Below are 23,097 nucleotides of genomic sequence, written 5' to 3'. Positions count from 1 at the left end.
TGTGTGTAAATCAAAAATAACACTTTAGACCAATCATAGGACATTGTATTAAGGTCTGAGAACATGTAGAAAAAATGTGTGATGGGGTACAGAGTAGCATAATAACTTCAGTTTTCCACAATAACATGAAATACTGAGAGAAGGATACACTTTCCAACCCAGTCACCCGAACAAAATATTGCCACTTTACATTTCTGCAAACAAACAAATATGTTGCGTGTCAACATTTAGACTTAGAGTCTATGAGCCTGAATCAGCGTCACCTGACTGTTAACATGTGCACGAGTGCTAGCTAACATCAGCTTGTAGCTGTTTTAGCCACTTTTGTTTACCTTCGTTAGCCACCAGAGCTAGTTGGTTATGGTTAGGAAAACGTACGTCGGCATGGTAAAGCTTAGGAAAAGGTCATGGTTCACGTTACAAAATGTTAGTTAACATCCGTTGATGTTACTTCAACTAAAAACAAACTCAGTCATCGCTTTACACGGGACTCAAACCCTGCTCTTTTTCCGTGCTCTCTTCATACTACATGACGACATAACATTTCAACGTAGGCTACCCTTGGTTTGCAGAAACGTAAAATGCAAACTTTTTTTTTGTTTTTGTTTAATTTACAGTCACACACAACCCTGCATACATATGGTGTGTGTTGGAACCATCCCCTTCCAACACACCCAGTGTTTAAAAAAAATATTACAGCAGAAATTACATAGACAGATTATAGATTTGAACAGAGTATGGTAACATTTCCCTAACATCTTGTATTTATAATCATCAAATGATTTATTACAAAATGATTCACAGACAGGCATATTGTTTATCATGAGGACACGTTTCAGTCGAGGATGATTCCAAGTCCAATATGTTCCCTCTGCTACCAAAATCCTTTGGGACATATGTGCATATGTGTTCTGGGTGCCCAGAGGTCAGACAGCTTTGGTCCCAAGTGACTGAAATAATATCAGACATTATTCATGTTCACATGCCATGTCTGCCAAATACTGTGCTTTTGAATGATGATTCATTCCTTAACTCATTACGCCATCAGAGGAAGATTATTTTTGTCGGTCTGACTGCAGTTAAGAAAATCCTTTTGGATTTTCTTTTGGACGGATGGTTTTAAGATGGAAACCCCCATGCATGTATTAACCAATGGATATCCGTATTCCATGTTGTATTAATAGACTATTAGACTCATCAGTTGTTTCCATAAATGGTGCTAATACTGAAACAGTCGAGGTCCTGAGAAGAGCACTTGACAAGATAATCTATTTTTTTCTCCTTGTTTCTTCTCATGAACATGATATCTTGTGGATACTATGTGCATTAAAGTTATACAATGTATTCATGATGGCATATAAGTGATGCACAAGGTATCTAGATATTTTGTATTTGATGTAAATCTGCAGCCGCACAACACCCTTTGAAGCTTTGAAGCTTCAAGGGGTTACACTATGAAAACCACACTCAACTAAGCCTACACATGCACAATAAGGCCATCATATAGAATCCTTTTTTGAACCCTGCTCAGTCATTTTCAGTAGTTTGAACACATCAGGTAACATCTACAACACCCATTTATTAGGTTTTGAAGAAATTTGTTTTAACTTTATTGTATTAAAGTGTTGGAGAACATTAATGCAAACTGCTAATTCGGAACGGCTCAGCCCACAGGCAACATGAGCATGTTAGAGACTTATAGTTGACTCCAGTCCCCTGGTGTCATTTGATCCTTCCGCCCACCCAGTGTTGCATTGTGGGACGGCTCTTGGTAATAAAATCAAGAAATAATGAACAGCAAGGAATCTGCCGTCTTTGTGCAACTGTTTCATTGGATTATGTGTTGCAAAGGAGGCAATCACACTACAAAGACAGCTGTCATTGCTTGACTAGTTGGCCCCCTAGAGGGAAGGGTGCGTGTGTATGTGTGTGTGTGTGTGTGTGTGTGTGTGTGTGCTACAAAAAGAGAGAGGCAGCGCACAGGGAGATAGAAATTACGCGTGTGCCAGTCCGTGCATCTGCATATGTGCTGTGTGTGTGCCATGGGAGAACTGCAAGATGTGAGAGCAGCAAAGTATGTTAATGTATACTCTGTGTGTGTGTGTGTGTGTGTGTGTGTGTGTGTGTGTGTGTGTGTGTGTGTGTGTGTGTGTGTGTGTTTGTGTTTTTGTGTGGCGTACACGTGTGTGCATGGATCGTTCACAAAAACTGAATTACAGTGTCATGAGTTTGTGCGTGTGTGGTGTACATAAACAAACATTTATCTGTATTGTAGGTGTAAATGAGAGGGAGAAAAAAGAAGCAAAGAAGACATAATGCAGCAGTGACATGTGTGTTTGTGCATGTGGATGTGTGTGTTATCGCAGTGCGGGGAATTAACATCAGAGACAGTGGAGGCCTGTACCAATCCTGGGTTATTTCCCTGGGCTCGCCCCCGCAGTGACAGCCAGCCCTTTACATGTTATTTCCCAGTGGAATGATCCTGGCTCATTGCCTCGTACTGTTACAGTGTGTTGTCTTTTCCCTCTGGCCATTCCTCATGGGACACACACACACACACATTGTCTGCATACATGCGTATATCTAGATGTACATGTATGCAAAAAACTGTGCGTGCCCATTATGTGTATATTCATGCACAGGGATGTAAACCCATACGGAGATACAGACACACACAAAACCATCCAGAGAGTTGGTGATCCACACTGAAATACCTCGCCTATACATCCTAATGAGATGAAGACTATGGATGAGCTGCTGACAGGCAGTCATTTCTAGACGGGCTGAAGGGAAAATCCACCCTAAAATAGAATTTCATTCCAATGATCTGAGAGTGCTCAATCAATTTTGATCACAAACAACACTCGCCACAACTCAAATCCGCGATGTGTTCAAAAGGATGCTGTTCGCAGCGGCTCCATTGACAACAACTTCGGGGTTCTTTGTGGAAATCAAATTTTGTTTTTACGTGGATGTTCGCTTTAACAGAGTGCTTTGAAGTTGGCTGGCAGAGACAGCGAACAAACTGGCACCCTCTGCTCCTCTTGGCACACCGATTCTGGATAAACACTGCTTCAATACAGACTGTAGCTGCCGGTGGACTGACACCTTGCCGTGTGTGTGCGTGTGTATATGAACAAGAGAAAGAGATGGAAAGAGAGGAGAACATAGGGAATATGTATGGGGTCTAATTTGTTGTGTGTTAGTGTGTATGTGTAAATGTGCACCCATTCCAAAAACATGCTTTGCCCTTCGTGCTGCCATCACACCGCTGCAAGGCATTCATATGGAAATAACTGCATTAAAAACAACAGCACAACAGCAATCAGTGGAACATCCATTCTAATGTAAAAGACTACAAGGTCCGCTTCAATTATTCAGTGTCTTGCTTCAATTATTCATTGGGATTTTAAACTCATTCGATACGGGTTAATTTTCTGCACACCCATTTCTCACCAACCTCTGACTAGCAATTTAGAACACAATGAAACTGGCGCCTGATGCTAAGTCTAATATGCATACAGCCAATTGAGAATTGAATGGTCCTAGATTGAATTCTTGCAATCTGTCTGGCTCCCAGCATTAACTAACTGGCACGATACAAAGTTTACAATGCAGGCTGCCCAATTTCCCCTCGAGGATCATTAAAGTTTCATCTTATCTTATCTTGGGCTGAGAGCAAAATGCAAAGCGGGGACGACCAAGAAAGGGAAAAGGTCTTTTGTGAACACGTCTGTGTTGGTCTTTGTTGCTTGTGATTCATTGTGTCATATGGGCAAGTTTCATAATAAAACATTGATAATATAGGCTTGCTGAAGCAAAGTGGCTACCAAACTGCCGACATGTCCAGTGCCAGGAGTTTGGCTGGCTTGCAGACAGCAGGGATTCCTGCAAAGGGGACAAACAACCTATTTGGGGATTGTAGGAAGGAGGCAAAGAAAAATGGAGACTTAGTGAAATTACTTTGTTTTCTATTGCAATTTTTTGATACATTTACACTTTTTTCATCACCATAACTTGTAAAACAACACTTAACATGTTTTCCTTTCTCCCTCAGCATTTGAAGAATGCTTTCCCCTGCTCATAATTTTCTCTCTCCCGCAGACTTTCCAGAGGACACTGGCTCTGTGTGTGTTGGGAACTGGCCTGTGTTTTTGCTGCTCACATCTGTGTAGGCCTCTATCTGCACAGAACACCTTGGCAGGGGGAGACAGCCAGAGAAGGCAGTTTCCCTGACACTCAGAAATGCTCCTGGCACAGTTAAACCTTTACTTTACTGTGAGCACATAAAAGGAAGCAAACAACCTTTCTTGTAGCAAATCCATATACAGTATCAACATTATCTACACACAGCATTCAATCAACTGGACTCGGGGAACTCTTTACTTAAGGTGCATTGTGAGGCATTACAGGCAAACTGTACACATATATGCAGCTAGAATCACAGTTTTAATTACTTAATAGTACATTATTAAATGATGCAACATATTAGATATTAAAATATGTTATAATCTGGTGTGACTGTGTTACAAGATTGCTTTTGATTAAATAGGTGCACCAGGACGTATTTAACCCACAGATTTCTTTGCATTATGTGTTTTATGGACATTATAAAATAGGTCACCATGACAGCAACTTCAGCCTGGCTGAGAGGCAGTGCTGCAGTGACATTAATTCATGACAGTATTTGCATATTGTCTTTAAATAAAAAGTTGATAGCAGACTAAGCAACATTTATATTGTGCAACTTACTTCCTTAAATTTATAGGCTGTTGGTGTCACAGCAGAGGCACATAGCAAACACTTAAAGGAATAATTTGCCGATTTTAAAACATCTTTGGATCATTATAATGTCGGTAGTATATGCAATGTTTACCCTCCCTCCATGTTGCCCACACCCTGAGCTCCCTGCTCACTGACCTGCAAAAATCCACCATCATCCAGTGGACTTTACTGGCTACTGCAAACTCCACACTGCACCTCTGCATTTTTTTTTTTTTTATTAGTGGAGCAAAATGGATGTCTGAGCATAGAGTAAGTGCAGTTTTGATATAGACCAGTTTTATGTACCATCTTTCCAGCGGTCAATTATTCCTTTAACAAGTGAAACAGTATTGCATTGGTTCACGTCCATGATTCAGTAACTAGATTCTATCAAAGAGAATGAGTAACCATGACCAACAACAACAATAACAAAAAAAAAAACAGTTGCTACATTTAGACATATGGATTAATTTGGCTACCTCCAGTTAAGGTCTATCTCCAGCTTATTTGGGTTGAGCTGTGCACATGAACCTTAGCTACCCTATAGAGCAGGGTTGTCCAATCATGTGCCATGGAGGGCCAAGAGGCTGCAGGTTTTCATTCCAACCAAGACCTCCACCAGGTGATTTCACTGATTAGTTCTTTCTGATACAAGGTGAGGTGATCAGTGAGGTCACCTAGTGGAGGTCTTGGTTGGGATGAAAACCTGCAGCCTCTTGGCCCTCCATGGCACATGATTGGGCACCCCTGCTATAGAGTTTCCCTGTTACCACGAATAAACCAGTTCAAAGAATATCCTTGTCTATTTGTGTTGCCTCACCTACAGGCAAAAAGCCTGTGCAATCTGGCAAATCGGACACCTCTGAGAAATATCCTTCCATAATAGGCTATTATACTTTTCCAGGTTGACATCAAAATGTATCTTTAACGCTGTGTGAGTATGATGATTACATGCCACAGTAACTGGGCATCTTACCTGAGATTCTCATCATTAAACCATGAGCTTACTGAGATTATTCTAACCCAATTATGATGTTTACATGCACTGACCCAAACCCACATTACTTCAGCTACCTGTCACAGAAAGTATGACAACACAGCTACTGATAACAGAGGGACCAGGTAATACTAAGCTAGTTTATGTTGTTCATTTGAGGTCTTGTTTGTGCATTTTACACAGAGGTGAAAAGTTGAAAATTATGACTTTACAGCAGTGTGTAAAGTGCCAGTTATATCATGGGCATTGTTAAGGCTCATGCACTTGATGACCTGAGGCCTTTCAGTCATTATTGCTTGAATAGCTCGTGGTCTCATTATTATGGCATTATAATGCATGGCACAGATTCAACATGCTCACAAGTACCATTCAAATAGCCACATTCAGAGAAATATTGACTATTAGAAACAGAAATAAGCTTTTTGGCAGCTATGTACTGTAGACAGAATGGAGCAGAGATGAGATATGTAAAGATGATGAAATACGAGAGAGGGATAATTATGTGTGGCCTTGGTGACGGTTTGAACCAACAGGCTATAATTAGCATTTCAAAATTTAATCTGTGCTAAACAAGAGTTTATGTAAAAATACACCTGTCTTATAAAAATCATGAAATGAAGACCAAAAGAAAAAGAACACGTCATACCCCCCAGTTCAGCCTGGACAGAACAATTCTTAGAGAAAAGAGAAAGATAAATCATTTTCTTTATCAGCATATTTGGTGCCTATTTATGTAAATCAACTTGCATATCATTGATGCGACTTGATGTTGATGTGTTTTCCCTAAACCACTGTGGATATCCTTAGTCTTTTTAACATGCCAGCAATCAGTCAAGAAATCAATGCAATTCCAAGACATTCAAAATCTGTGAATCATCAGTCAATTTTTTGTTGACTGAGTGGCCCCGGGCAATTTTCACGAAACAAACAGGCCTGGAAACAAATAGCTCACAAAGTCATTTCTATTAACTGCAGAAACATGAGGACAGTATTGATTTGTCCAGTGCTGCAGGCGCTATGATGACAATTCATGAAGGCAAATCAGCTTGTATGTTAAGTGTGGAGTGAAATGTTTAAAATTGTCTGATGTCAGGAAAAAAAAAAAAATAAAAGAATCCATGGGAAATTATTTGAATGGGAAACAACTGGGTAGGAGAATCTAGGTTGAGGAGGAATGAGGAAGGATAGACAAGACAATTGGAAAGGAAAAAGAGTGAGTTAAGGGGTGAATGGAGAGGGATCACCCATATATTCACAGTGAATGTGCTGTGCAGTAGAACAATAGGAACAGTGGAGGCAGAATGATGGATGAGGAGCCAGCAGGGGTTAATGAACATGTGGATCAATGCTGAGCCAACTCAACTATACCCGACGCCACTTCGATTAGCCTCCAGTGCTTGGTGCCAGAAAGCCCTGTTGACTGTTTACTTCACTGAGATTACAATCACTGGCTTCACCTATGCATTTTTTAACCCTGATGTCTACTTCCCACACTCTGCAAAAAGAAAAATCTGTCAATGTATTTTAGATACAGTTCACAGGAATAGCTCGCCTGCTAAATCTTTACAAATGGGCTGGAGTACTAACATGGAAGGGCGCAAGGCAGTAATTTCGCCTAGGGCGGCAACATAGGCAGAGCCGCCACTGCTTTAAAACCAGGAAAAGACAACAAGCCATATCACAATATTACAATATTTTAAATCCCTGGACAATATCTAATCTCATATCACAATGCTAATAACGCATTGCTATATTTCCCAGCCCAAATAGCAGCCTTTGTCATATGTCATCCCCGTCTCTTTCTCTAATTTCCCCCTATTTTCCTGTGAATTTGATCTAATAAGCACATATTCATGGACACACAAGCACATACATGTGATCATGTCTGACTTCAACATCATCGAACATTTTGTTGGGGCGTAGTCGTGTGTGTACATCCACAGCCACAGAGGCTCACACAGCACCCAGCTCTTTTAGAAGAGATCCATCCCAGGTGCTTCATTAAGCTAAGATGGCACAAGTACTGTATAATCTTTAAAAATAAAAAGGACACAGGTGCAATAAGCACATCAGCTAGAGAGCTGATTGAATTGCATCTGTGTTTCACTGATTTCATTAGGACACAGCTGAGCTTAGTAAACAGTGCCCTTTCCTCTCCTGGACGCCTGTTGCTGTGGAACAGGTCTACATGTCTGTCTTAACAGGAAATTTCTGCCTCTTGCTCTCCCTCTCCCTTGCTCGTCTGTTTCTGCATTTGTATTCCACACTGCCATTGTAACTCACTCACTTCATGATGACTCCCTTCACTCTCCCAGGCAACCTCAACCTTCACACAGAAGTTGAACTTTATTATTTCTTCCCTATCGTTCTTTGATCTCCCACTGTCTGTATATCCATCTCCTTGCAGCGTCTCCTGTGCCTGTTTTTACCCTTTTTCATGTCTCTGATCATCGCTTTGTATTCTCCTCCAGTCATCTATCAACTAACCTGTCTAACCTGGTTTTAGCTCACAGTAAGCAAAATCCGCAGTTTTGCCATTCTTCCTTCATCTTCTCTCATCATCATATCATCTCATCACTCCGTCAGCCTGAGTCATTCCTCTCCTCTTCAGCATTCCCTGCCACAACCATATTTCTCTCTCCTCTAAACTCCTCTGACCTTGCCTGTCCCTTTCCTCTGGGCCTGACCAGTCCATCCCCAATGGACTCACTGATGTCTGAGGCCTCACGGATCACATGACTAATGCCTGCGGCAGCCTAAGGAAATTAGCACAAATCAAGCTTGGCTAAATATCTCTCTCACTTTCAATCTCTCTTCTGCACTTTCACATCTGTCTCAGCAGCTAAATCAACCTTCTGCCATTCAAAAAGCTAATCCTGAGCTTCTAAACCCAGAGAAGTATTCCTCTTTTTCCTCCATGCATTTCCACCAACTCTCTTTCAAACCAGCCATCACCCCCCACCCCCAGTCTTGTCTTCTCTCTCTTTTTCTTGCACATAGAAACCAAAGAAGCAAGTTGTTTTGCTCCAACATCATATCAGCATCAAGACAGTAACACAGATGCGAGCGCATTATGGTTGTTCAGTGTGAACAATTATTCACACGGCACCTCTGTTAAACCTGCGAATGTCCTGTACTTGTCAAAATCTCAGTGTGATGCACTGACAGACTTGAGACACATGGTGGGTGGGGAAGCAACATGCCCTGCGATGCTAGCAGAAATGCAAACTTCTAAATCCATCATGATATGCAGAACGTGTAATGCAATACTTTGCTGGAAGATCAGACAAAACAGTTATTTGTGTTATAAAGCTAATGGCAAGTGTAGCCATGTTTTGTATTGAAAATCACAACTTAAATTATCAGCACGCTATATGTCAGCATCTGAAACATATAGCACAAGTGTACAATTTACATAAATACAGATGGGTCTTTTTGGAAGACATACTGCACCAATAGTTAGGGTGACCATATTGTGAAACCCCCAAACCAAGACCCTTAAGTGCTGCATGCGTATGCTCTTATACATGCAACATAGGCATTTTCATCAGGACGAGGGGGGCAATTATTTCCCCACACAGCACACACAGGCCACCATGCGCACCTTTCACACCATGAGCAGAGCCTCAGCAGATAAAAAATTGTTTTGTCTCCCCAAATCACCCAAAACGTAGTTGAAAACTGTGTAACACTAGTGAACACAAAACACAAGGATTACACTGGTGGAATATAACATTTATTGATTGTCAGATACCTTTTAAAATAAAACAGAAGGTATTTGTCGGGGTGCAGGCTGCTGGCTAAATGGCGTGAATAGTAAAAAGACCTGAATGTTGAAAACCACTTCAGTGTTTTACAGATATTTGTCGGGGCTCAGGACACCCAGCTTGAAACTGGGACAATCCTGGACAAGCCAGCACATCTGGCCATCGTACCACCATCAACATGTGGAATGAGTGAGTGCAGTCTGCAGACAGATGACAGATAAGTACACATACATACTGTGTTTACCAGAGCAAACAGTGTTACCTGTGAGCTTCTGTTGACATTAAACTATTAGAGATGTAGATGAAGGAGAATAAGAAGACTTGGCTGGTTGATGCTGACTTTGGTTGATGCAAGGCAGTAGCCTTGGTCTAGCATCAACCTCGACATGTATGCCTAGCAACTACTGTGACTTTTTAAAAACTAAAATCAAAATCAATCACAAATGGTCATGATGACAACTAAAATTTGAAATGGTGTAACTATCAGATATTTTATCATGAATTATAGCACAACCTGTAACCCCTCCATTCATACCTCCATTTTATTCATAGGAATCAGCGATTACTGTCTGAAGGATTATCACTTTATATGTGGAGGGGAGAGCTATAGACAGAAAAGAGAAAAGTGAGAAAAAATCCGCTATCCTCCCTCACCACCACGCCCATAATATTTGGTCTTGCGTAGCCAAAACAGCCACAACATAATGGGAACACCAACAGGGAGGGTAAATGATATCAGCTTGACATTGTGCCCTCTACCGCAGTGGCAGGGGAACCTCTACATCATATCTGCACCATGGGGTTTTCCCACACATCACCAGTGAGATGGAGTAGCGCTTGGCTCGCTCCCCGCCTTAATGACACTTAGAGCGCATTAGGGCTGTGGTTACATGGGAAAAGAATCGTTCAGTCTGAGTTGGACCGCTGAAGCGCTGAGCTGCTGAGCTCGGGGGAGGTCGCAGTTCACCTTGTATGTTAATTAAAATGGCTTCATAATGGGTTACTTGAGTGCTCCCATGGGTGACTGCGGTGCTGCTCTCTGTGTGATGAACAGATTGATTCCCCCGATTGCTGCATCTGGTGTAACGCTGAAAATGTCATTTTATCCGGCGGTGAGAAAATTGTCGCATGGCATTACATAAATATTACCTAACCTTGTTCTCAGGGAACAAATCAGTTTTGGTGTTCTGTCAAGACAATTACTCAAGTTGGAGTTATGTTGTTCCTAACTACGTGTAAATTTGTGTTAGAAAGTCACTTTATTCCTTGCAAAAGAAGATGAAGGAAGAGAGGAATTTATGAAGTCAAAATCATTTAGATGTCCCATGTAGTGAAAGATACTATCAACAGTCTACAGCTGACACTCAAGGGCAGACATTAGACTTTTTTTTACACTTACAGTAAAAGAGAAAAAAGACTCCCTCAGAGCCCAGTACACAATCTGGAATAACTAATGCACATGGTCCAGTTTAAAAAAAAAAAAAAAAAAAAAAAGTGTTTGGGGCAGGGTTCATATAGGATGCTAGTCATTTACAGCAAATGTAATGAAAACCAAAGCTGTAAATGTAAATGAAAGTGAATCGACTCATTTAAATTCAAGCTCTGTTGTGCATGTGATTGTGAATAGACTGTAACAGCATATATTATAAACTTATTCATTCAGTATCAACCTGTCAAATATCAAATTTTATAAAAAAAAAAAAAAAAAGCCCAGAAACAGAGATTGTTTTTTTGTTTTGTTTTGTTTTGTTTTGTTTTGTTTTGTTTTGTTTTGTTTTGTTTTGTTTTGTTTTGTTTGTTTTTCTGGTGACAATAGCTTGTTTTGCTTTGGCTGCAATCAAATTTATTTTAAATTGGTAAATATTTAGATAAGGTCAGGTGTCTGTTCGGTGACAGATTACATGCACATTACGTAACTGGAAACAACCAAACCAGATGTGTTAATTTTTAAGTGCAATTACACCATAATTACAGAATAAGAGCCGTAATCTAAAGTGGTTCAAAAATTGCCTGTGTCATTTTGCCAGGATTACACAGAGTGATAAGGAGTACCACATATTGAAACAAAATGCAATGATTAGGACAAGGTGGCTTATCCTATTCATCTCCCACTATTAAGCATTCAGCGTATCACTTGACACAGTCAAACAAGCAGACTATTATGCTGCATGTGCCAAAAAAGCTCCATTTCTCACTAAAATCAGTCTGTCTGTGCTGTGGTGAGGGTTAAAAAGCTTTTATCAAAACAGATTTTGTTTTCCAATTTCTTAGCTGGATACGATACACACAGGGCTCAGTTCAGGCGGTAAAAAGAAATGCTTTGGGTTCAAGGTGGTGGCTCAGTTCAGGTTTTCAGGTCTGAGACTAGATCTGTTCCTTCCTCATCATTCAGCCTGTCTAGACTTAACACCTCTACCCCAGTGAAACCAGGGATGGCCTGTTAAGAGAACGACATGATTAATGATAATGGTTATTCCAAAGATAGCTCAAATGCCCTTCCCTTTGTCCTTCCATACATTTGACAGACATCGCTTCATCTGCGGGGCAATGAAAGCTGTAGAGAAGGAAAAGCTTGTCGTGGGAAGACGGGACGACACGGGTCAGACGTGTCCGACCCAAGCCCCTATCTAAAAACAAGTAAATGAAAGATTTATCTGGGGGATTCAGCATCTGAAAATGAGTCAAGAAGTAGATAATGTAAGCTAATGGATTGAGCGGTATAGTTTGATTGATTGCAGCCAATTAGTGATAAAAGTCTATCTATGTACAGTCATATATCATTCTCCATCTTTGAGAGACCTTAATGAACTGGGAAGTCATGTTACCTGCTGGCAGGACTGGTAATAGGAGGCAGGCAGCGCAATTCATAACTCATTTATTCCAGCGGCTTTTTTGTGCTTGGTCTAATAGCCCCTGTCTTTCTATGTTCATTTACACAGGCTCATTTTATTTATAGCTGCATTTCACCCAGGGTCGTTTGACTCAGCACCCTTGCTCTTTTTAGCAATGCGCTGTTCAGGGCATGAAAATAACCTTTTGGTCAACTGGCCACTGTGGCAAGGGGATTCAGTATTTTCACCAGTTCTTTGAAGCCAAATGAGTTCTTGAAATAGAAAAAAATGACGGATGGCAAGCTGGCTACCAGCCAAAAGTGTCTGGTAGAACTGATAGACTTACTTGCCAAAATCTTTCGGCATTTGGCAGGTGGCTTGTGTTAATATCCAGCCCTGGCTCTGCTTCACATTTACATCTTTACCCATATTCCCACTTCGCAGCCTCTTCCTAATTATCTTCCCTCACAGTATAGAGTGCAGGCTTATTATGTTGCATGTCTGTATGTCGCTATGAATGGGAATCAGTAGAGAAGGCATCTCCACTGTTTCTGCCTTCTTAAGCAGAATGCAAAATAAAGCCTGGTGCAGTGTGGATTATTGCTGAAGCTACAGAATTATGTGTTCCATTGTGATCCTCTATGAGCAGGCTGCTGAATTTACATCACAGACATAATGGATGGTATAATGTCGCATTTTTTGTCCATCCAATATGCATTGAGCCAGTTTTTTTTGTAGGAATGGGGTATGCCATAGCATCATTAAGTTAGGATCTGTTATACTGCATGTGTGCTGATCTATTTTCCAATTAGTTCTTATCAGTTAGCTCAAACCTCTCACAAGTTGAGCTCTCATTACACTGTGGAAGACTGCAGTGTTATGCCTTCTGTCTGTCTGTGCGATGCATAGAAAGTTCCTCGACCAGTTTTAATTCTACAGTCATGAAGGTACTTTGTGCTCTTTGTCTGCTGGTCTATTTATTCCTGGGCACATGGGCCACTGTCTGACAGACGGACAGGCACGCAGACTATTGGGCTGTAATTGCCCTTCATCAGTCATTCCAAGTGTATTAGATCTGTTGTTGTTTCCATGCAAAAGACAGACCCAGGGCAGTAGGCTGGAAGACCTGACCCAAATCTGTCTTTACATAAGGCCCTGCATGATGGAGACCCACCGAGAAGGGGGGCTCAGGGAGCAAATAATTAGATTATTCAAATATCGTAATGCAGCCAGTCGTATTGGCATTGCTGTATTGCCAAGCAGAGGCTTGATTAAAGGGAAAGGGAGCAGTGCCGAAAGATAGAGGGGAGGGGGAGAAGGGGGACTGGGGGTTCACCGTCAACACAGTACAAAATTTCTTAATTGATCTGGAAGCTAGACTGTTTGATTGATCTAGAGAGCTGCACACCACTGCAATCACTTCAACATATTAAATTAGGTCATGGCACAAATGATCTGTCATAAACTGGAGAAGGAGTGACAACATTGGTGACACTGATGTGAAAAACTGGTGAAAATACAAGCAGTATGTGTAGCCTAGATGGACCCGGAGCTCCCATAAACACCATCATTGCCCAGGTGCGCACCTGTCATTATAAGGAAAATAGCCCCAAATAGTCAGAGAGCCAAAATCTGCTATCTTGAATAGTGCAAAATAGACTCTCGGACCTTTACCTCACAATTACACACACACACACACACACACACACACACACACACACACACACACACACACACACACACACAACGCTGGGCCGTCAACCTGCAAGTCCGACATGCATTAAACATCACCGGTGTTATCAAACAGTCCCTTGGCTATAAAAGGCATAATAAGACTAATAATGAAATACAAGCTACTCACATGCCATATCGCAAAGAAGATCAGGGACGCACAGAGGACCAGAGACAGCATGTAGCAGAAGGCAGCGAAAGTGAACATAATTGAAAAGGGAAACGGTGGATAATTTCCCCAAAAAGCACGATCCCACTGAAAAACATCTAAAAGAAAAAAAAGAAAGGGGGCGGCGGAAAGAAAGTTATCACGGTGCCATGGCTAGCCAAGGCGGTACCGGCAGCATGACTTCGCCCGTGTGTGTGTTTGCAACAATTTGTTGCAGAAAACCTCCCCAGATGGTCAGCGTGCGTCCACTCCGCAGTGGGGATGTGACTCTGGAGTCAAAGCTTGTCTCTGGATGGGGGTAATCAATCAGTCCAGTTCACTTGGCATGATTGGTAACGTCCACAAACCTTGAAGAGATTATAATCTAACCACACGAACGCATAAGTCGTGTCAGAGGAACGTGGAAACTGTTATCAGGAGGTTATGCGCAAAACCATCCGAGAGAGATGAATTCGTAGGTAATCCATTCAGCAGCGGCTGGAGGAGCAGCTGCTACATGAGCATCTCTGGTGTGATGATGTTGTGAGAGGAGCTCCTCGCCACTTCTGGCACAATGCGTAAAAAATGCTGCTTTCTTCCCCCGACAAACCTATCAGCAGCACCGCGCAGAGAGCGCAGGAAGACGCTTGAACAGGTGGATTTAAAAGAGCAGTGCTCAAGCTGGGGTGTGTGTGTGTGTGTGTGTGTGTGTGTGTGTGTGTGTGTGTGTGTGTGTGTGCGTGCGTGCGTGTGCGTGTACCCGTTCAAATGCCCCGTTTTACTCTTAGTTGGATATGGCAAAGTTATTGTTCTTTAACTCTATCGTAGTTTTTTAGTGGAGAGCAAAATCACCAGGAACCCACTGGGATAAGTGATCTAAAACTAGAATTCAGGTGACCAGTGTTGCCTCTAAGCATTTGGTGATCTTACTGAAAGTTTAGGCTACAACTAATACCACATTCCTCAAACAACAACTTGTCAGTCATCATTAGTTACGGTGGCAAATATGTTTGAAATCTTACATAGATTTCGCTGACATAGACTGTTCGCTGATTTCCTTAGGAGTGCTATCATCACAACGAAATTACTTATGTTCAACTTTACAAAATTATGCATTTATCATTTGAAATTCAGGCTGCAAAAAACACAGGAAGACAATGTAAGGGATTACAAGGAACTAACCAAAATATCCAGCCAAACACGTATTGTGATGGTTTTGTTTTTGAAGGGGAAACAATGATTTGCAGACACATTTCATTGATGAGACTGATGAAACGAGATCATTCACTTTTGATGTAGGCAGCTGGTGAGCTAATAGACTGATCTCCTGGCGCCCCCATCTGACTCTTTAAAAAAAATGCCCGTAAGCTACATGTGCATGCAGCACTGGAAATATTCAAGATGCAATAGAAAACCCCCTAGAATGGACAACCTGGAAACATGCCTAAATTAAAAATAAATAAATAAATAAATAAATAAATAAATACTGAACATTGTGGCCGTAGTTCTGAATTTAGACGTGAAGCAACACATTAATGTTAGCCAAAAAGAGCTGGGATCAGTTTGTGCGGGTTTTATTTTGAAAGTGATAACCGGTAGTTCAATTTATCTGCTCTGTCCAGCTTGCTTGACGCTTCTGGTTTGTATCCCAGCAACGGTTTGTAACAGGTTGTGGCGCAATTGACCACTGCATTACCGTCTCAAGTAAACCCAAATAAAACAATCTAGATATCGACGCTTTACGTTGTGTGCGTAAAAGTAGCTTACCTACGTGTATAGCATGCATCGACCAACAGCAGCTCTGATTCCCCTGTTAATCAAGATCAGATCATATATGGAAGGATTTGAAGAGTACTGAGCGCACACTGGACACACCAGAACCAACCAAAGTAAGTAGTATACACAGCAACGTGAGGGAGCCCCCAAATGGACACACATTATTGATTTTTTTTCAGGAAAGGATATTATTTGTTGATGTGATAATGCAGTAACCAGCTGCATAACTGTCTGCCATTATGTCTGTGGAAGATTAATAGTGGTGACAGGAGTTGGTTAAATTTCTAGTGAATTAAATAACATACACTGGAACTGTCTGGAACGTGGTTTAGGAAGATCCTCACTAAAGCATTCTGCTGACTTAGCCCTCAAGTATGGAGATGTGTTGACTTTAGTACAAGCATCATGTTTATTAATCCCCTGTCCATAAAAACCTGTACAGTTTTATGTTGAGTACACTTTGATGGGCAAGGCCTAATAACATTAATTTAAGAGATACTTTTGATGTGATGGACAGCTTCAGTCTGCATTTTCTTTCATTGGGCATTTGCTGCAGTGTGTCTAAGTGTGGCACAAAGTTTCCAAGGACATTTAACAATTGACTGAATTGATCATGCGTTCTCTTACTCTTGCCACAGCATGACACAAGCTCAATTGAAAAAAAGAAAAGCACACTGAGCTCCAAATTGCCATTTTATTCCTTTCAGAGCTGGCTACTTGGTGTGAAAGCTCGCTGGTACAATACTTAAGCCTGTCAGTCAGCCCCCCCGTGATGCTATAGAGAACTGCTGCAGTGCAGCTTTTCATTCTTGTCCACAAGCAGCTAAGATCCTCTTCATCCTCATCACACACACTTCTCCTAAGTCACTCCAGGACTTGTCTTTGTCACAGTGACACTTAACCACCACGCTGTCATGCTGTTATTCTCCAATAGAAGTGGCATTATGACAGCACTGTCGGCCACTTTATGAGTCATCAAGCAGTTGTTATGTCAAAGTGTCAAAGAGAGACAGACAGGAAGCCTGAAAGAAAAAGACAGACAGGCAAAGACAGATAGAGACAGATGGACTGAGGAGTTTGCATAGCAACTAGTGATTCAGCAGATTAGGGATACAGTGCTACATAATTGCTCAGCACTTTAAGGTTGCCTTTTTGTCTTTGTTCTTATTTAAATCACATTCCATGATACTGCATCTGAGATTTGACTGGGACAGTCAGAGCACAGTGTGGTCCAGTCAGAAACTGAGAAGAAAGCTGTCTGTGGACATTCAAATTTTAAATTCATTATTTATCAAGCTTTTTCATCTTGCTTTGCATTCAAACAGATACACACAGTCACAGCTGCTCTTTGTCTACAGCTTCAAGTGGACCACACACCATGCTGTGTGAATGCATAGCAGCTAAACCTTGAATGTCTGTGTAGTCTGCTGTCTGTGATGTCTTGCACTATACCTCCATATGGTGTGTGAGGCTCTGTATGTGAGAACTGTGACATTTGACCATCAGAATTGATGTTGATGTTTGGTTTCTTTACTGCTGCTTGCCATCATTGCAGTGCAGTGACAATGGCAACCAGCCACTGGTTAAAAACACCAGTTCTTCCAGCTGCTTATTGAAGGCTCTCCCATGTGAGTAAACTATGAAATGAAGTAACGACTTGTTCAATTTATTAGTCAATTTTCCATGATGGAAGACTCATCTATTCACCAGTAAATTCAACTGATTTTTTAAATTTGTCTACTTATATATCTATTTATTTTGTATAAAAATCCAGTATCTCTGCATTCTGTAAATCATTGTATCTTCAGTGATGATGTCATGTTTAAGCACTCTACATGAACAAATATTTCAGCCTCTAAAAACATCATATCCTTGAACAATCACTTCCTCACACACCCGTCAACTAAAACTGCCTTACCTGCCCGTGTCAATCCCCATCCCAACATCCCTTTTCAGCAAAAAACACATACAAAAACACACAAATTAGCTATTGCTCACAGTGTATCTCATGTATGAAGCGAATGTTAGCTTCATACTGTATTGTGCATTGTTATTAGAAAAAGCAAAAATGTTTCTGTCATACATGAAAGTTTTGCAGCAAAACATTTAGTAACTCGTTGGTTTAAAAAACAGGCATCATGTCATCAAATCACACCCAGAAAATGTTAAAAGGGTCTACAGGTTGACAATCTGAATTAAACATGTCATCAACCATTAATACAATTATATTGCCCAAACAAAGAATCCTTGTGTCCTTTTAATCGGTAGAGCAAAAAATACATTGAACTCAATTAAGTTTTCGCACAAAGGTGTGGAATGAATGAATGAATATTTAATTTTGGTGTCTGGTCATTTACTTGACTCATCCCTCATGGGATTATTCAGGCAAATTAAATAATAACAAAACATAACATTAAGGTGTGTCATTTCACAGCACAATACCTAAATATCATCCAAACATGAGCATAAACACCATCCAAATGTAAACATAAACATAAACCTCCTGTAGATCTCACAATGGACCAACAACAAATGTACAAACATTAACATACACATCAACACACAGCCCCCTAAGCACATGACTCAGAACACAAATCCAGACAAAAAACAAAATCTATATGTCCATCCCATATTGCCAACCACTGTATGTTTGATCCAGTTCATAAATCAGTAGTTTCCGGTCCAAATAGAACGGAGTCTATTGCTTTAGGAAGATGTTCAGAAAATGTAAAAACATTATCAAAAAGGTATTTGATTAAAGTTCCATTCCCAATACCTCTCAAATCTAAATCAGGGACATGAACTTTTTTAAACAGTATTTGTTGTGCAACATGATATAAAGGCCATTACAGAATGAAATGAAATAAATTTTGTTGTTCACCGCATTTAGCTCACAATATGCACAAATTCTTCCATCTTCAGTCACACCTCTGCGTGTTTCAGTTTCCATATGTAGTAGTAATATACGACATCTTAACTCTGCACAGAGTGATCTCTGACTTTTAGGCAAATTATATTCGACATATTTTGTTTTTATTTTTTCCAGAAATGCTCTCATAAGTAGCTGGTGATTGAACTGTCTTGGCTCCTTCACATCTCTAGCAAGAGGTTACAAAAATACCATTTCATTGTGTTATTCATGGGAATGTTCACAGAATTATCCTTTTTGTGCACACAACTCGATAGTAGTTCACGATCAAACAACATTCAGTATCAGCTGCCTTGGGGATTCATATTCACAGCTATGCCATGGCAGTATATAAACTGCAACACTGGCATTGTTGCAATTTTCTGTGGGTGCAGCATAGCCACAAATTGGCAAAGCCACTAATTTTCTGTTGGGAGGGGGGCCAAGGCCATAATGTGCACAATGCCCACTAAGCATTTCATGGGTGTTGCGTAGCAACTACAAATCCTTTAGTCCAATCAAGAAGCTTTTTCAGACCTCAGTGTTTTCCACCTGTGATTTATCCAAAGAACTGTTTTTTGCTGGGCACACACACTCCTTTGAGGCCAATCTTTCTGATCTCCGCCCAGTTAACACCATTCACACTTGGGAGCTGTTCAGTCAAACTGGGCTTCAACTGTTGGCCACTGACCAGCCTCACTGGAGTAGCTGAAGGTTAATGGTTTGCTCAAGGACACCTCAAGGGGAGCAGCTTAGAGAGAGGAGGGTGTTACTCCCTCTCTTTATAGGCCCAGATTTTTCCAGCCTCTAAAAGATATTTGAATCAGTGAACCTCGGGCGCTCTGTAGGGAGCAGGGTGGTGCTCCAGCAGGCCCACATTTAAGCCCCTGTGACCGCAAGCAACCATCCTGCTGCGTGTTTGAGGAAATCACTAAATCCAGGGACTAAATCCAGTTTTTGATCACCTAGGCTTATTATTCTATCCATATAATCACCCATCTTTTGAACTATTCTCACTGGGCTGCCATGTCTCTTGTCCCTGGTGTGAAAAAAGAGCAGCTAACTTCAGACCTTGGGCCATTTGGCTGACCAAGGTCCTTCTCTCCTCCTACTCCTGGGACTGAACTATATCCTGCCCTTGTTACATGTATGAGTGTATCAACATTTAATATATCCTGCATTATTCTGTAGTATCCTGTTTCTGTCGATCCTTTTTTTCAATAGTAAAAAAGTGTTACATGTGTTGTTATGCTGTGTGTTAGGGCTGTGTTGGGTTTGACATGGATCAGAGTGAAATGAGTATATTTTTATGTGCAGAAGCTAACATGGTGTCGACGGAGGAGTGGATGTTTCACCACAGCCTCAACCAGCCCCAAACTCAGACCATTCATACTGAGGAACCACGTCCTGAGCAGGACCCCCTGGTCACCAAGAGTCCCCCATCTCAAACCAATGGAGTCTTCATGAGCAAGAAAAAACATCGTAAGTCTATAACATGCATCTATTTAGGATGCAGGATTTTGATTCAAGCCCCTGCTCCGGAAAGAGTACAATGACAACAGATGGCTCATGTCATATAGTACATTGCAATACATTTCTGCAAACAGCATCTTAACAAGTCCTGTAATACTGCATTCAGTCTAAAATGTACATTTTTCTTAAAATGATCAAAATGCATGTTGAGATGGACAGTTTTTGGCACTGTAGGGTTCCAAATGTATTGACCTCAAGCACATAACCATATATCTGTTTATATGGGCTTTCTCCTCCTTGTTTGTTTCTGCTGTCTGTTTGCTACCTTAGGCCCCTTCATATCCCACGCAGTAATTGGTTGCAGACCCTACTGCTCCCCTGAGTACAGCCCCGACTTTCACAAGTTAGGCTCCACTTTACCTCGCAGCAGATTTGGGTGAGTAACACTCACCATGTAACCAGACAGTCGAAAAATACTGTAGAATCCTGTGCTGAAAATGTGACTATTGCAAGAAAGACAGAGACAACACATGAAGTTGTATTAACTGACGTGTTATTGGTCCCCTCTGAGAGGCTTTGGAACAAGTCTTCAGACTATCTGCAATAATTAAATTAACTCTGAAGGATGTGGATGTGGAAACACTGACACTGTTGATTTTCATGCTCTCAGTGTTACATTAACACAATAATTTGCTGTGTGGGCTCTGAATTTATTTCTAAGGCTTATTGCTAAGGCTATTGTTCCCGAGGGATAACCAAATCCATCAGTCTGACTATTCCAAAAAATATTTTCAAGTGAATGTAAGGCCTAACATGAGTCCTATTTTTAACACAACATGGCAGTTGATGGATTCCCTTGTTCAAAGTGTCTTGCAGTCCCAAGTCCATATATTTTTTTATATTGATGGCACAAATGGGTGTTATCCCATTAACACTGGCAGCATTGTGCTCCAGAACCTCATTTTGTTTTTCTGTAATTATGCTGCAAATATGGGAGTTGTAATCTAATGTATGTGACCACTAGATGGGGCAATTGTATTTTTAATCTTTGACGTGAGAGGGCCGTGTAAGAGGGTAAAGACAACAGCATATAGTCTCACATATGACAGTTTTTTTGTGTTAAGATTACCGACTGATGTGTGCTCTCTGGAAATTGAGAGTTTCACAACCAACATGCTTACAGTGAAATGATCTTCTTTTCAGGATAATGTCAAATATCAAAGCAGACACCTTCATTCCTCTCCAGGCCTCCAACATTACTCGGTGAGTGGACAGTACACAAAATATTCTGTAATTTCATGGGGCAGCATCACAGTCTGAAAGACTGTTAATATATTTTATGCATCTCCATGACAGGTATGACAAGTACTGATTCAAGTGCAATAGAATTTAAAAAAAAACAAATCCAGTTTTCTAGAATGAAAAAGCACTCCTCCAACAGTTCATGTTGTATTGCCTTAATTTGCAGTGTGCCCTATTTGGAGAAAAAGAGGCAACAGGACAAACTAGAAGAGATACAGGAGGTGGTGCAGCTGGAGGAGTGGAAACCTGCTGCTGCCATCTTCACATCAGTGCTGGAAGGATTAGACACAAAAGCAATCTAACAAATTATCAAAGCACTGGGGTGGTTGTTATTGTTATTAGCAATACATCACAAGAAAGCTGCATTCTTGACTGAATTACTGCTAAACTATATGCTAATACACACTTAGTCCAGCAGAGGTTGGCCACACTGGACACTTTTCCATTACATAGTACACTATGTGGACAGAAGTATGCCTACACATTACATCTATAGGAGCTTTTATGACATCCCATTCTAAATCCACAGGAATTAATCTGGAGCTGAAGAACAGGAGGGCTTTCTACAAGATTTTGGAGTGTGTCTGTTGGAATTTTGGAGTGTGTCTGTTGGAATTTTTTTTCCATTCATCCAGAAGTGCATTTATGAGGTCAGACACTGATGTTTGACGAGAGGGCCTGGCTTGCAGTCTCTGTTGCTTTGCGCACTGGGGCACAGTCAGGCTGGAACAGAAAAGGGCCTTCCCCAAAACTATTCCCACAAAGTTGGATGCAGAGAATTGTTTAAAATGTCTTGGTAAGCTGAATCATGAAGATTTCCCTTCACTGCAAGTAAGAGGCCGATGCCAGCCCCAGAAAAACAAACCCATAGCATTATCCCTCCTCCATCAAACTGTACAGTTGGCACAGTGCAGTCAGGCAGGGAACGTTCTCCTGGCATTCATCAAACCCAGACTTGTCCATCAGACCGCCAGATAGAGAAGTGTGATTGGTCACTCCACAGAACACGTTTCCACATTGCTCCAGAGTCCAGTGGCGGCGTGCTTTACACCGCTCCATCCCACACTTGGCGTTGTGCTTGGTGATGTAAGGCTTGCATGCAGCTGCTCGGCCATGGAAACTCATGAAGCTTGTGGTGCACAGTTTATGTGCTGATGTTAATGCCAGAGGAGGCTTGGAGCTCTGCAGTTATTGAGTCAGCAGAGCGTTGGCCATTTTTATACACTATGCGCTTCAGTACTCAGCGACCCCGCTCTGTAACTTTACATGTCGTACCACTTGGTGGCTGAGTTGCTGTAGTTCCTAAATGCTTCCACTTTGCAATAATCCCACTTACAGTTGATCATGGAATATCAAGGAGGGAATAAATTTCACAAACTGTGCTTATTGCAATGATGGCA

At 41.2% G+C, this 23,097-nt stretch overlaps 1 protein-coding gene across 1 annotated transcript in view; it reads right to left on the bottom strand.

The window, feature by feature from the left end:
• Positions 1–14,357, bottom strand: part of cnih3 (cornichon family AMPA receptor auxiliary protein 3) — a 73,492-nt gene extending 59,135 nt beyond the window's left edge. The window contains 2 exon segments of the mRNA XM_030047279.1: positions 14,221–14,339; positions 14,342–14,357. Coding sequence (XP_029903139.1) covers positions 14,221–14,339; positions 14,342–14,357 — 135 coding nt within the window.
• Positions 14,358–23,097: the final 8,740 nt, after the last annotated feature.

The sequence above is a fragment of the Myripristis murdjan genome, chromosome 24 (assembly GCF_902150065.1).
Source record: "Myripristis murdjan chromosome 24, fMyrMur1.1, whole genome shotgun sequence".
Taxonomy (NCBI): domain Eukaryota; kingdom Metazoa; phylum Chordata; class Actinopteri; order Holocentriformes; family Holocentridae; genus Myripristis; species Myripristis murdjan.
Note: the sequence above shows the minus strand (reverse complement) of the source record. Positions and strands in the feature narration are given on the sequence as shown.